Below are 16,586 nucleotides of genomic sequence, written 5' to 3'. Positions count from 1 at the left end.
ATAAATCCTTATTACCTAACGAAGTATGGAGCTCAATTTTTTGGTTGTCAGTTTTTGGATCTTTAAGACATGTTTGCAATTCAGTCAGCAGTTGATCGTCATATTTTAGAAGGGGATTGACGGTGATAGGATCTTTTAACTTGGGTAGTTTTAGATTAGGGTCGGTGAACTCTAGATCATTCTTCGACAGCCTTTTCCTTCTCGTGACCAATACATTTTTCTTAGGAGGAGTATTGCATATTTTTAGATCATCTTCCTCATTTTCCTCTATCTTCTTCCTCACCTTCTTTACCGGTTTCACATTCTTCTGAACATTCTTTTGAACATTCTTCTGAACATTCTTCTGAACATTCTTCTTTAACGGCTGATTAGCCTTCATAGTCTTCACTACATTAGCCTTCACTACCTTTTCCCCTTATTCTTTCTTCTCCCCTTCTTCATTCATCGGGTCAAACTTCTCCACTTCTTCCATTTTCTTCTCCCCTTTTTCATTCTCATTCACCATCTCATCGTTCTCAATCGAATCTTGAACAACATTCTCATTCTCATTCACCATCTCATCGTTCTCAATCAGATCTTGAACAACGTTCTCAATCAGATCTTGAACAACGTTCTCATTCTCATTCAATGATGTCTCTTGAAGAATGTTCTCTATCGGATCTTGAACAACGTTCTCAACATTCTCATTCTCATTCAATGACGCCTCTTGAAGGATGTTCTCTATCGGATCTTGAACAATGTTCTCAACGTTCTCATTCTCATTCAATGTTGCATCTTGAAGGATGTTCTCTATCGGATCTTGAACAATGTTCTCAACGTTCTCATTCTCATTCAATGTTGCATCTTGAAGAATGTTCTCTATCGGATCTTGAACAACGTTCTCAACATTCCCATTCTCATTCAATGCTGCATCTTGAAGAATGTTCTCTATCGGACCTTGAACAGCGTTCTCAACGTTCTCATTCTCATTTATCGCCTCTTGAAAAATGTTCTCTATCGGATCCTTCTCATTCTCAACGTTGTCATCTTCAAAAATGATCGCAATTGGATCCTTCTCAATCGGATCATTCTCATTCTCAATCTTCTTCTGCTCCAATTCAACATTGTCCTACAAAATGGCTCCAATATTAGAATCTACATTATTCACCTTCTTCTCCTCCTTCTACAAAATTGAAAAGAAATAAGATTCAGGCGCGTCACGCAGTTGCGTCACGCAGGGTGCGTCACACAGTTGCGTCACGTAGGGTGCATCACGCAGTTGCGTCACGCAGGGTGCGTCACGCAACAACCAAAACAAACATTTTTCATCTAATATTGTAGCAACCAAATGGTTCTTTATGAAAGCTCAAAAGGTTGGCGAATTACCTGATTTGTGACATGGTTGGCGAACTGGTTGCTTAGACTGAGAATCATCTTTTTAAACAGAATAAAGTTGTTTTGTTGATTCAATTTGATGTCTCTTATGTCTCTCTTCATCTCTTCTACATCTTTCTTCATCTCTTAGACATCTTTCTTTATCTCTTCGACATCCTTCTTTATCTCATGACGTATACACTGAACTAGAGATGCCGGTGCCGGTGATGATGGAGGTGTTGAAGTTGCGGATGGGGGACTAATGTGACGCCGTCTACAATGCTTGGTGGCTGCTTTGCTGAGGGGATACTTCATATTCAACCTTTCTCGTCCTTTTAGAAGGTTGGACAGTAGTAGGTTCTTCATCTTGATCTTCATCAACATCTTCATCTTCATCTAATTCAGCATTTCTCTTTCTCCCCACATCAGTAACTCCCTCAAACAAATCATTGAATGAATTGTCAATTTGTTCAAAATCCTCTCCATTGTACAATCTCTTCTCCGTGGAGGACTCTTTCATCGTAGAAAACACAGAGTTATTAAAGGCAGATTATACCTCCTAAAATGTGTTCTTCCTTTTGATTTGATACAAAAGTATCATTGGGCGAAAAAGGGTCATCAACATTCTTCCTTGTGGCGAATCTAGGGACAAAGTTTTGAATAACCTCATAGCTCCACACTTGTAGTGCTAGTACAAACCCATAAACGTTATAAGAAAAAGAATTAGTAACTCCACTCCCTTTCCTGGACATATATACGGACCTGTGGTGTTTCATGTCCTGGTCAAGACCCCTCATGGTGAATCTGAAAGACAACTTTCCCCATGGAAATCAGAGAAAATCTTCAACATCTTCACCCATATGGATGATTTTGACATTTAAAATCCGTTTTGGGTCAAATGAGAAGAGGTACTGGCAAATCAAGCATATCAACCCGATCTTTCATGCGTCTTCCTTATCGGTGCATTTCATAAAACAAGATTCCAACTCCTACATTCGAATTGTCATATTCCTTTTGAAATATTTTATCAGCAAGGGTGGACAACCTCGGCTTTCATCTATGTATTCAGGCAATCTGTCGAAGTTGAGGCATGTAATCAAGGCGTACTCTTTCATACCAAAAGTATGTTCCTCCACATTCAAGTTGAAAATCATCCTATTCGAATTGGACTTAACCTTCCGAAGCAGCAACTGATATAAAATTGTTCCTGAGAACAAGTCTGGGACTCCTTTCAATAAATACTGAAATTGGGAATTTAGAGCCCTCTCCATAAGATCCATCGCTTCAAACCTATCAGATATTTTTTTTAGGGCTAGGACAGATTTCAATGAAATCCTACTAGGAAAATTAGAAACCATGGAGTCTTCCATCTACAAAAGGGAAAATAAAAACATTAATGTTTGTGAAAACCTTTTACACTACGTGAATATAAACAAAGAAACAACTGTCAATAGCTAGAAACAACAGTCACCCTGCGTGACGCACCCTGCGTGACGCAACCCTAAAACCTAACATAAATCATGCATGAACCATTGCAAGCAAGACGCAACCCTAAAACCTAACATAAATCATGCAAGAACCATTTGCAAGCAAGATGCAACCCTAAAACCTAACATAAACCATGCATGAACCATTTGCAAAGCAAGACGCAACCCTAAAACCTAACATAAATCATGCATCTACCATTTGCAAGCAAGACATAACCCAAAACTCTAACATAAACCGTGCATGAACCATTTGCAATCAAGCAACCCTAAAACAAAAAACCAACATAACTAAAACTAACCTGATGAAGTCGATGAATGAACGAGAAGACGAAGACAAGCAGTTAGAGTCGTCGAGGCAGGTGCGTCGTCGAGGCAGGTGTGTGTGTGTGTGTGTGAGAGAGAGAGAGAGAGAGCAGGAATAGTCGTCGAGGCTTATTTGGGTTTTATAAAATCCAAATAAATTTAACCTTGCGTGATGCACCCTGCGTGACGCAACCAACCAACCAACCTGCATTCAACGAATTAGGGCGAATCAATGATGTTCTATAAACGAAATAAACACAAACAATCATATGTAAACGAAATCAACACAAAATATAAACGAATATAACGAATATAGAGGAAATTTTATCTTTGGCCGTCGTCATTCGCCGTTGGAAGTTCTTCACCGTTCTACTCCATTGAATATAGTGGAATGGTGCCTCTTCGATTTGTTCTTCTTCGCCGCTGAAAAGAAGAGAAAGTCTTCTCCGCCATTAGGGTTTACGGCGGAGAAGACCTAGATTAGAGAGAAAATGAATCAAAAATGAAAAGAAAAAAATTATGACTTTATAGGGTTTCGGTTGCGTCACGCAACTGGAGTTGCGTTATGCAAGGGTATAATTGTCATTAAAAAAATAGGGTTACCAGCGCTATAAAAATTATGCCCCAACACTATACGCATTTAGGCCTATTATTAGGGTCATTTCCTCAAATTCCCCCCCTGAAAACACACCCCTTATTACAAAAATAACCTAGGACCAATAATTTTTGTAAAAATAATCTTTATGGGGCGTGAAATGTCTCCTTTGTCCTTATTGTATTTTTTCCTCATTTTCCGTCTTCTTCTCTCTTCATTTTAGTCGATTGCAAGAAAGATATCATGGGCGTAGTTACAAGCGGTTGTCTTCAAATGCGACGCGACTACATGCAATGGCGGAGCTAGACAGCGGGTTGTACTGGGCTCTAGCCCATGGTAGAATTTTTAAAACACTTTATATGTTCATGCATATGATTACCAAATGTGGTTTAGTCCGGTTGGTTTTGAAGTGAAACGGTATTCTAGATCACAAACCCTGACCTCCATTTTATTTTGTAAAAGTTAATATAATTCATAATTTTATTAAAATAATTATTAATAATATTTTATTTTATATAAATAGTATTTTTTAATATACTATTTATTCCTAGTATTTTTTAATATACTATTTATTCCTCCAAAACGATTTATATACATTAATATTATAATTCTTTTCTCAAGTGTCAATTTACTTAATCATTTGTATTTTTGTTATTATTTTCATATTTTTATTTTTTTTTCTATATTTTCACATAATTAAGCTCCACTAATTATATTTTCATATTTTTTTTCTTTATATATATATATATTTAATTTTTTTTATTTAAAATCTAATTAATTTAATTTTTCACATTTTTAAACCTATTTTTTCTTCAACTATATAGTTATAAATTTATAAATTTCTTTTTTAAATCGAGTATTCTTATATTTGATTAGATTTCGTATAGTTATTTTATTTTAGTAAGGGTATTCGTGGAACGGTTTGATTAATATTTTTAGCCTAGTGAAAAAAAAATTATGGATTCGCCCTTAGCTACATGCCGTTTTCTTCAGATGCATGCGACAAAATCTTAGTCATGCATCGCGTTCTACCTTGTTTGGTGGTGTTCTCATTGTTTTTTTTTCTAGAATCATCTTCAGATTCATCTTCTTCTACTTCGTGGTTTGGAGGTTTGTTTGGTGGGAAGAAAATGTAATAGTTTGTGTCCACGCAAACGATAGTTTGTTCAATTTTTATAGTTTACGTCGACGCAATCTATAGTTTGCGTCGACGCAATTTGTAGTAAAGTGGTTATAGTATAGTGGTAATTATTTCTGCCTGTCATAGAAGTGACCAAGTTCGATCCAAGGCAAACTATTTTTTTTTTACATTGTGTCGACGCAAATTATAGATTGCGTCGTCGTCTCCAATAATTTGTTTTCGAAAATGAAGAATTCTTCATTTGAAGGATCTATGTATAACAGCTCGTAAGATCACTTTGATACAGTTACTGCGTAGGATGCAGACGTCGTCGGGAGGGGAAGCGTCCGTCCATCGTTACTTGCTTCGGGAATAGTCGTAGGGAGGGGAATCGGTCGTTGCTGGTCGGGGAGAAGAAGAGAGAAAGAAGAAAAATATATTAAGGGCAAATGGGTCATTTGTCAAGCTCAAAAGGTTATTTTTGTAAAAAATTATGAGGCTAGATTAATTTTGAAATTTGTCATGTTTTAAGGGTCATTTCGTCAAATTTCCTTTTCAAAAAATATTTTAAAAAAATATTATTTCATCTAAATTAATATTAAAATAAGATATTAAAAAAATTATAATATATAAAATAAGAGAAAGGATAAAAGGTAGAAAAAGATATTAAATAGTCAATATTTTTTTCATTCCTTAGACCATCCTTATCCATGACCCAAAAATGGGTCATTATGCTAGTTATGGTTGATTTTGTCAATTTATCATGACCAAATATTTGGTAAAATCATGTCATTGGGTCTTAGTTTTTGTTAAATTATGACAAAAATCACAACCAAAGTTATCCAATCAAATGCTGTCATTTGTCAGCATCTGATTGGTTGTTCAAATTTTCTTTATCTCTTATATTTAAAACCCGATTTTATTATTATTTATAATTTAAAAAAAAATATATATATACATATATCAAAATTCATAATTTTTCAAGATATATAAATAGAGACAACCTTTGCTATATTTCGGAGCACAAAAAAAATCACAGTTTTCTCCATTTTTACTAATTATCCCCCTCCTTTGTTTACAATTATCCATAATCAATACTAAATTATTATGAATAAAAACATTATTATGTATAAAAATTAGAAATTAAATATTATTATTATATTTAAAAATTATTTATTATTTTTTTAATTTAAAAATAAAAATAATATTTTTTAATTTATGATCAAGATTTTGTTGGTAATGTATAAACACAATCATCAAAATCTTAATCATAAACTCTTTTCATGATCATGACTATAATCATGAAAAAAAATTTATAAAGATGTTTTTAACAACAGCCCTGCTAGCTAACTTTGAAAAGAATAATGATTTGGGGGCCGAGGGTGGGGCTCAGATCATAAAGCGAATCTATGTGGCATTACCACGCTGGATTTTTTGAATTAAAAAAAATTAAATAGCTTTAAGCTGTGACTCTTCGCCTACCCTTCTCTCTCATTACTCTCTCTTCTCGCTCCCTCCTATGTAAACCCTAGTTGAGCCGTCAGTCTAACCATTAATTCTCTCTCATTACTATCTCTTCTCGCTCCCTCCTGTGTAAACCCTAGTCGAGTCGTGAGGTATTTTCTGTCTCGCCGTGGAAGCGCTCAACCATTTCCATCAATCTCTTCTTGCCTCCACTTGTTATCCGTCTCGCTGTGGAAGCCCTCGCCTCCTCTTATATTCTCGCCGTACGTATTCTCCAATATCCAATCGCTTCTTGCTATCTATTCTCTAAGATCAATGGATTTTGCTACCGATATCAACATCCCATCTACCGTCCCCCCTAATTCCGACATTGTAACGACTTTGAATGCACGAAAGAGGAAGACCATCCCGAAGACACGAAAGAGGAAGACCAACGATGTTGACAACCAAGATTTTAGAAGGTAAGTTATCTTTTGCGTGTTATATTTCGTAATAACTAGTTATATTGAGCGTAAAATATAGTTATATAAAGCGTACTAAGTAGTTATATGAAGCGTAATTAGTAGTTATATGAAGCGTTATAAGTGGTTGTATGGAGTATAATATGTAGTTATATGGAGCATAATAGGTAGATATATGGATCGTAATAAATAGTTATATGGAGCGTTCACCTTTGTCATTTTTTTAATATGCAGGTCTAAAATCTTGAAATCACTAGTTCATGTTGACAGTATTAAGGACCTAAATTGGTGTCGATTCACATTAAATGGACTTGTTGAGAGTATGATCAAATGGAAGAAGAAACGAGACTCATTTGTCCACGGACCATCAACCTTCCTTATGGTAAGAGCGATTCATTAATTAATTTCATAAACATTGCTAATTAGTATACAACTAACATTCCTTCTTTTTTCAGTTATGTTACATGGACAGGGTAGCAGATTTCACTCAAAGAAGGAACGTGAGGATTTTCCCGATCATATCCTGTTGGGATGACATGATGATTTTTGAAAGGTTACGTACCGAGGAGAGACTTGGTGGGTATGGCAAAGGGAGGGTGTTAGATAGGATTCCACTTCCAGCACAGGAGAACGTTGTTTCTCCTTCAGTTTCTGCTCCTACTGTTGTTGCTCCTACTTTCCAAGTCCTAGTTAAATTGTTTAAAATATATTATGCTTAGTAAAGCTAAAAAAACTTAATATAATGCTGAATTATGCTTATAGTTTATTGTTTGTGGTATCATTTATTTGAGATCTATATAATGAGGCAATCAGCTCAATATAATGAGTCAATGATCTCAATATAACGAAGCAATAAGTACAATATAACGAGTCAATAATCTCAATATAACGAAGCAACAAGTACACTATAATGAGTCAATGATCTCAATATAACGCTGAAATAAGCTCAATATAACTACAATAATGTGGTAAAAGAGAATTGAGTGGAGACTATTGTTTGTGGTATAGTAGCTGGGTCATTGAATTGTTGCGCATCTGTTGGTTCATCCCGCATTTTTTTCTATAACAAAATTTAACAAGGCAATTAGTTAAATATATTACATCAATATAACTAGGCAATGAGCTCTATATAACGAGTAAATGAGCTCAATATAACAAAGCAACTAACACAATATAACGAGTCAAAGAGGTAAAACTAACCTTTGTTGAATGTTTGGACCTGTTAATTACTTTTTCTACGGCAGATAATTTTCGTTTCGTTGGTGGCCTACCTCGAGCCCTCACTCTAACCGGAGAGTGAATCACTTTCTCGGTTGGAGGAGTAGTTGCTAGTGTGGAACTTGTAGATGCATTATCAAAATCCAACATCAACTTTTGAATCATGTCTTCCAAAAGTCTAGACGCAACTGAGGTCTTATCTTCAGATTGTGATGCAAGTTGTTGGAACAAATGCATCATTGGAGTTAGACTGTTATACCTTTTTCTTTAACTTTTAGACACATCAGAATCATAAATATTGGTGATGCTTTGATAACCTCGATTCAAATCTTTGCGCCAACGGTCCAAGACATATCTCTCAGGCACTTGATCCACTTTCATCCTTCTATACACCATAAGAATATGTCTGCACAAAATTCCCCTAAACTCAAACATCTTACATTGACATTGTACAAAATTCCCCATCGCGGTGTAGTGTACTTTCAACCAAATGTCCCTCAACCATTGTATAAAGGTGGAATGAGCTCAATATAAAGGTGTATATATTTGTGTATTGAGCTCAATATAAAGGTGTATTGAGCTCAATATAACAGTGTATTTAGATCAATATATATGTGTATTTAGCTCAATATAATCGTGTATTTAGCTCAATATATCCGTGTATTGAGCTCAATATATTCGTGTATTGAGATCAATATAATGATGTATTGAGCTCAATATAACAATTTCAATATAAAGTTATATTGATCTGAAGATAAAGGGAGGATAACGATTAAAGATAACGATGAAAAAACAAAATATCAAAACATAGTAGTCATATGGAGTTACCCGAACAATGTCAATATAAAGTTGTATTGATCTGAAGATAAAATGAGGATAACGATTAAAGATAACGATGAAAAAACACATTATCAAAACATAGTAGTCATATGGAGTTACCCGAACAATGTCAATATAAAGTTGTATTGATCTGAAGATAAAATGAGGATAACGATTAAAGATAACGATGAAAAAACACATTATCAAAACATAGTAGTCATATGGAGTTACCCGACCACCGTCGATATGGTTCTCCGGAGCAGCCACCGTCGAAATGTATTTATATCGAGTTATATCCCAGCCACCGTCGATAAGGTTCTCCGGAAGAACTGAATCTATTCTAGGGTTTACAAGAAAGGTTGTCTTGGAGAGGATAGAGAAAAGAGAGAAAGTAGTTCCGTGCGTTTATATTTCTTTCTCAGATCATAAAGCGAATCTATGTGGCTTTTTTTTACACGCTGGCAAAGCACACATGGCATCCACGGAGGATTCGCTGTATGGTCGGAGGCCCAGCATCGGCCTCCCTATCACGGCCCCTTTGAAAAAGGCCCAAGTTATAAAATAAATAAATAAAGGGCCGTGATAGGGAGGCCGATGCTGGGCCTCCGACCATACACCGAATCCTCCGTGGATGCCATGTGTGCTTTGCCAGCGTGTAAAAAAAAGCCACATAGATTCGCTTTATGATCTTAGAAAGAAATATAAATGCACGGAACTACTTTCTCTCTTTTCTCTATCCTCTCCAAGACAACCTTTCTTGTAAACCCTAAATAGATTCAGTTCTTCCGGAGAACCTTATCGACGGCGGCTGGGATATAACTCGATATAAATACATTTCGACGGTGGCTGCTCCGGAGAACCATATCGACGGTGGTCGGGTAACTCCATATGACTACTATGTTTTGATAATGTGTTTTTTCATCGTTATCTTTAATCGTTATCCTCATTTTATCTTCAGATCAATACAACTTTATATTGACATTGTTCGGGTAACTCCATATGACTACTATGTTTTGATATTGTGTTTTTTCATCGTTATCTTTAATCGTTATCCTCCCTTTATCTTCAGATCAATACAACTTTATATTGAAATTGTTATATTGAGCTCAATACATCATTATATTGATCTCAATACACGAATATATTGAGCTCAATACACGGATATATTGAGCTAAATACACAGTTATATTGAGCTAAATACACATATATTGATCTAAATACACTGTAATATTGAGCTCAATACACCTTTATATTGAGCTCAATACACAAATATATACACCTTTATATTGAGCTCATTCCACCTTTATACAATGGTTGAGGGACATTTGGTTGAAAGTACACTACACCGCGATGGGGAATTTTGTACAATGTCAATGTAAGATGTTTGAGTTTAGGGGAATTTTGTGCAGACATATTCTTATGGTGTATAGAAGGATGAAAGTGGATCAAGTGCCTGAGAGATATGTCTTAGACTGTTGGCGCAAAGATATGAATCGAGGTTATCAAAGCATCACCAATATTTATGATTCTGATGTGTCTAAAAGTTAAAGAAAAAGGTATAACAGTCTAACTCCAATGATGCATTTGTTCCAACAACTTGCATCACAATCTGAAGATAAGACCTCAGTTGTGTCTAGACTTTTGGAAGACATGATTCAAAAGTTGATGTTGGATTTTGATAATGCATCTACAAGTTCCACACTAGCAACTACTCCTCCAACCGAGAAAGTGATTCACTCTCCGGTTAGAGTGAGGGCTCGAGGTAGGCCACCAACGAAACGAAAATTATCTGCCGTAGAAAAAGTAATTAACAGGTCCAAACATTCAACAAAGGTTAGTTTTACCTCTTTGACTCGTTATATTGTGTTAGTTGCTTTGTTATATTGAGCTCATTTACTCGTTATATAGAGCTTATTGCCTAGTTATATTGATGTAATATATTTAACTAATTGCCTTGTTAAATTTTGTTATAGAAAAAAATGCGGGATGAACCAACAGATGCGCAACAATTCAATGACCCAGCTACTATACCACAAACAATAGTCTCCACTCAATTCTCTTTTACCACATTATTGTAGTTATATTGAGCTTATTTCAGCGTTATATTGAGATCATTGACTCATTATAGTGTACTTGTTGCTTCGTTATATTGAGATTATTGACTCGTTATATTGTACTTATTGCTTCGTTATATTGAGATCATTGACTCGTTATATTGAGCTGATTGCCTCATTATATAGATCTCAAATAAATGATTTGACTATGATACCACAAACAATAAACTATAAGCATAATTCAACATTATATTAAGTTTTTTTAGCTTTACTAAGCATAATATATTTTAAACAATTTAACTAGGACTTGGAAGGTAGGAGCAACAACAGTAGGAGCAGAAACTGAAGGAGCAACAACGTTCTCCTGTGCTGGAAGTGGAATCCTATCTAACACCCTCCCTTTGCCATACCCACCAAGTCTCTCCTCGGTACGTAACCTTTCAAAAATCATCATGTCATCCCAACAGGATATGATCGGGAAAATCCTCACGTTCCTTCTTTGGGTGAAATCTGCTACCCTGTCCATGTAACATAACTGAAAAAAGAAGGAATGTTAGTTGTATACTAATTAGCAATGTTTATGAAATTAATTAATGAATCGCTCTTACCATAAGGAAGGTTGCTGGTCCGTGGAAAAATGAGTCTCGTTTCTTCTTCCATTTGATCATACTCTCAACAAGTCCATTTAATGTGAATCGACACCAATTTAGGTCCTTAATACTGTCAACATGAACTAGTGATTTCAAGATTTTAGACCTGCATATTGAAAAAATGACAAAGGTGAACGCTCCATATAACTATTTATTACGATCCATATATCTACCTATTATGCTCCATATAACTACATATTATACTCCATACAACCACTTATAACGCTTCATATAACTACTAATTACGCTTCATATAACTACTTAGTACGCTTTATATAACTATATTTTACGCTCAATATAACTAGTTATTACGAAATATAACACGCAAAAGATAACTTACCTTCTAAAATCTTGGTTGTCAACATCGTTGGTCTTCCTCTTTCGTGTCTTCGGGATGGTCTTCCTCTTTCGTGCATTCAAAGTCGTTACAATGTCGGAATTAGGGGGGACGGTAGATGGGATGTTGATATCGGTAGCAGAATCCATTGATCTTAGAGAATAGATAGCAAGAAGCGATTGGATATTGGAGAATACGTACGGCGAGAATATAAGAGGAGACGAGGGCTTCCACAGCGAGACGGATAACAAGTGGAGGCAAGAAGAGATTGATGGAAATGGTTGAGCGCTTCCACGGCGAGACAGAAAATACCTCACGACTCGACTAGGGTTTACACAGGAGGGAGCGAGAAGAGATAGTAATGAGAGAGAATTAATGGTTAGACTGACGACTCAACTAGGGTTTACATAGGAGGGAGCGAGAAGAGAGAGTAATGAGAGAGAAGGGTAGGCGAAGAGTCACAGATTAAAGCTATTTAATTTTTTTTAATTCAAAAAATCCAGCATGGTAATGCCACATAGATTCGCTTTATGATCTGAGCCCCACCCTCACCCTGAGCCCCCCAAATCATTATTCATAAATAAAATAATAATAAAACAAGACTTGTATTATCACATATCGCAAACAAAGAGTTAATCGCTAATCCCGCGATATTCCTATCGCGATCGTGGAACCAAAACACCCTTCTACTAGTTTCTTCATAAAGTACTGGTCTCGTCTCCTTCACTATTAAAGAAAGAAACTTTGCAGGAGTTTTCTTCATCTTTCTCAGCTTTCACGTTAGTTTGCAATCGGCCGGGTCTTCTTTTCTCTCTTGATCCCTAACTTGGTTCGCTGTTTCTCGAGGATGAATCATCGCGGCGGCAGAGGTCGAGGAAACACCGGGTATACTGCGGGAGGTCGATCCTCCCACAACCCTTCAGGCTCTAGCTATTCATGTCGCGGCAGGCATGTATGTGCTTCTTCTTATTTGTTTTTCTCATCTTTTTCTTCAACTCTATTAATACCAAGAAAAGACCAATTAACCAAAATAGTAGTCATTTTCGCATGCAAAACCCCTCTATGTATGTATGTCAAATGAGGAGGATATTCATCTTTCGAATTAAGGAGAGGGGATGGTTCTCAAAGGCATTTCCTTTTCAAATTGTTCTGTGTTTTTGTTCATCTTTCCAAGATTTTGTCTGTTTATCAAAAACTAATCAAGAGTTGGATTATAATCGTATAGAAGAAAGATTAATATGTTTTCCCATTTTAACAGAGTGGAACTCGTGGCACTTCACATGGTGCCACATCTGGTAGCATGAATCAGCAATGGAAGGTGAAGGGTTCTACAGATCAGATGTCAGTGAACAGCATTTGTTCAGAAACTGAAGATCTTAAGCTGCACGAGACATCTCCCGAAGAAGGAAATAAAAGTTCTAAAGTAGAGAATTCGTTTCCTAACTCTGAACCAGGTCTAAAGAACGAGTTATCTACATCGTCGTCATCATCTGCTAAATGTGATTTGAAACCTGATGAGCGTGCTCCCATTATGGAAGGAAAAACACAAACTGCGCTTTCCAAAGAGGAACGCGATGACAAGAAAATAAATGATAAGTTAATGCCAAGCTTTGGCACCACTGAAAATGTTGTCCGCGTGTCTTCTGATGATCCATTTGATATTTGCCCTGTTAAGGCGGGCTTCGTTTTGAAACCTTCTTTGCTTGATAAGAACAAAATGAAGCGAAAGGAAGACAAACTGTCTGCAGAAGGTCAGAGCACGAGCTATTTGAGGCCTGGGATGCTTCTTCTTAAAGGATTCCTAAGTTTCAGTGATCAGGTGCTCAACTTGTGGTTTATCTTCTTTAGATTTTACAGTTGTTGTATCTCTCATCGAAGGCTAAAAGACAGCACTTATAACAACTCTTCTATCCAAAACAATATTAACCCTTTTTTATGAGATTCAATTTGAAATAACATTTTCTTTTTTTCTTATTGAGATTCTCCATTCAAATGTTTTTGAAGTCCATTGGACTTTGATTCCATTAATTGTCTCAATATTCATGTTTCCTATCAATTTCATTATTTCTTTGTAGCTAAAACATGAAATATGCTCTCTTATGTGTTCTTTCATACTTTAATGCTTTCAATTTGAACCTTCAAATGAAATAAAAAAACTCAATGTCATGTGCAGATTAGGATAGTGAAGTTATGCCGGGATCTGGGGTTGGGTCATGGAGGTTTCTACCAACCGGGTTACAAAGATGGATCAAAGTTACATTTGAAAATGATGTGTCTTGGTCAGAACTGGGACCCCGAGACAAGCAAGTATGGGGAAGTACGATGTGATGGAGCTAGACCACCTCCAATTCCTAATGAACTTAAGGAACTGGTGGAAAATGTGCTACTTAAAAGTCACACCTTTTTGAAAGAGTTCCACAAGGTACACAACGCCTCCCAGGAACTTCCACTGATGTCGCCAGACATTTGTATTGTCAATTTTTATACGAAAACTGGTCGGCTTGGTCTCCATCAGGTATGTAGAATATTTTCCTTTAGTAAATGATTTTGCTTTTTTTCCCTCTTTTGAAAATTGATATTATAGTTTTGGTGTGCTGCTTCTTGTTTCTCTATGATTATGATTTTGGAGTGTCTGAAATTTGCTCAACTTGAAGGAGCATGTTTGATATTTTTTTTACTTTTCTTTCTGTTTTTCCCAAAAAACTATTTATTCCAAAAATGAAATTGCTTGGTGTAAAAAGTGGTTTATTATTTGGTTAATGACTAAATATCTTATTTTATATTTTAAAATGTTACAAAGAATAAGATGAAGATATTCTAGTATTTTGGTTATAATTTCCTGGAATACGTGATTATATGATGGGATAAAAGTTTATTTGTACTAAACCAAATAAACCACATCAAACAAGCCTAGGTATTTCATAGATAGAAAGCTTGGTGCTACACAGATTTATTTCTTTTCAAAATGCTTGGTTTATTTTATTAAATTATTATGTTTTTGAAAATGTAGTTTGTAAGAAGTCTATTTTTCACGAATTGCTTCTTCATACAATGCAAACGAAATTGAAGTAACAAACAAACATCCAAACAAAAATACACAAGAGGAGGGGGGAGAAAAGAGATGAGGAAAAGAGAGGAAGGTTTGAACATAGGCCATTAACAAAAAGGATATGATACAATCAAAAGACAAAAGAGCAACTAAAGAAATCACTGCAACACAATGATCCATCAAATCCCCCCACAAAACAAGACCATGCATACGAGAATAACCATTATTAGTCGAATCCTTCCACGAGGTGCTATTCACATTCTCAACATCACCCACACTGATCTCAACAGCCTTGTCACTGTGACATCTACCCCCATTTTCCTGGAATCATAGTTAACATAACACTCTATTCCTCTATGTTCTCTATCCAACTTTGATAAGATTTTCCACATTTGAATCTCTTTTCGCAAATCGGCAAAAGATTCCATGGACACTTTCAATCCCTCTTTTTTCGTTTCCATTTAGAACTGCCCCTACCCGCAAACAAACTTTCTTGAACACTAAGACTTCCTTTAATGCATGGCAATGAATGAATGGCCGTCCTTAAGAACAAAGTCGGATGTGGCAAGTTCATCAAGATCATCATGCACCAACCCATCAACGATATCCTTGTCACATCTAGGAACTATAAAACTATCACAAGCTAACCTAGACGTCGCATCTATCTTGATCTTAATCATACTAAGAAGATTACCTGCATTTTTTTCTTGTATTTACTTGTGTTATATCCCTATTTGGAAACACTAATTGTTTTTGTTTCTCCGGATTATGTTTTCATATCTGGAAACGGTTCCAGATACAGAAACAATAATTGTTTCCAAATGGGTCTTGATATTTCTATATGGCTCCTTGTTCTCCGATCTTAACACTAACCAAGTGTTAAGATAACATGTCGTCGATTATAATCAAGTATCAATTTCTTAGCAAAGTTGTTACTGTGTGGAAACTTATCGTACTTTGAGTGACATGTTTCGGTTTGTTGCAGGATAAAGATGAAAGCCTAGAAAGTATTAATCGAGGACTACCTGTAGTCTCCTTTTCTATAGGTGACTCGGCTGAGTTCCTATACAGTGACTATCCTGACAACAATCCAGACAAAGTAGAGCTTAAATCAGGAGATGTCCTGATATTTGGTGGAAAATCTCGTAAGGTGTTTCATGGTGTTTCAAGCATCATCTCCGATTCTACTTCCAAGGCCTTGCTTGAAGAAACTAATTTGCGACCTGGACGTATCAACCTCACTTTTAGGAAGTTCTAGTGACAACTGTTTGTATGTAATACATCCAGGTATGTGAGTTATATGCTTTGAGTAATCCATATATCTTAAGTTGTGGAAACATGGAAATTGACTTTTGTGTTTCTAAAAGTGCCAACACCCATCTAGCTATCTCTATTGATGTGTCTTGTTTTTTTTACTTCTTTGGAAATCTATAACTTGAAGAATGAGGTTTGACAAAGTCCCCAACTTTCTTTCAATTTTCATTTCTCATTGGATTTTGTCCCTTGAACTTTTGATTTCTACCCGAATAGTCGAGAATGCGAGTTGGCTCAAATTGTGTTGGAACAACCTGAATCTCCGGATCCATGAGAAATTGCCAATAAAGTTTTTAGTCTTGCTAAGTTCTGTTTCTAAACGTGATATGACCTAGTCTTACTATGTTAGATTCTTATGTTGA

General features: G+C 35.9%; 1 protein-coding gene across 1 annotated transcript; it reads left to right on the top strand.

Annotated features, from left to right (window-relative positions):
• Positions 1-12,608: 12,608 nt before the first annotated feature.
• LOC124920819 lies at positions 12,609-16,367 on the top strand. The gene is made up of 4 exons (XM_047461382.1): positions 12,609-12,813; positions 13,120-13,680; positions 14,035-14,376; positions 15,896-16,367. The coding sequence occupies exons 1-4, from the start codon at positions 12,709-12,711 to the stop codon at positions 16,166-16,168; spliced, it is 1,281 nt and encodes a 426-aa protein (XP_047317338.1). The 5' UTR covers positions 12,609-12,708; the 3' UTR covers positions 16,169-16,367.
• The last annotated feature ends 219 nt before the right edge of the window (positions 16,368-16,586 follow it).

Source organism: Impatiens glandulifera, chromosome 1, assembly GCF_907164915.1.
Source record: "Impatiens glandulifera chromosome 1, dImpGla2.1, whole genome shotgun sequence".
NCBI classification, from domain to species: Eukaryota; Viridiplantae; Streptophyta; class Magnoliopsida; order Ericales; family Balsaminaceae; genus Impatiens; species Impatiens glandulifera.
This window is presented reverse-complemented; position numbering and strand designations above follow the sequence as displayed.

Bases quoted from the DNA above. Each gene is read 5' to 3' on its own strand.
- LOC124920819 (XM_047461382.1), top strand. From the start codon at position 12,709: ATGAATCATCGCGGCGGCAGAGGTCGAGGAAACACCGGGTATACTGCG. The intron at 12,814-13,119 runs GTATGTGCTTCT...CCATTTTAACAG, and splicing joins ATTCATGTCGCGGCAGGCAT to AGTGGAACTCGTGGCACTTC. The intron at 14,377-15,895 runs GTATGTAGAATA...GGTTTGTTGCAG, and splicing joins GTCGGCTTGGTCTCCATCAG to GATAAAGATGAAAGCCTAGA.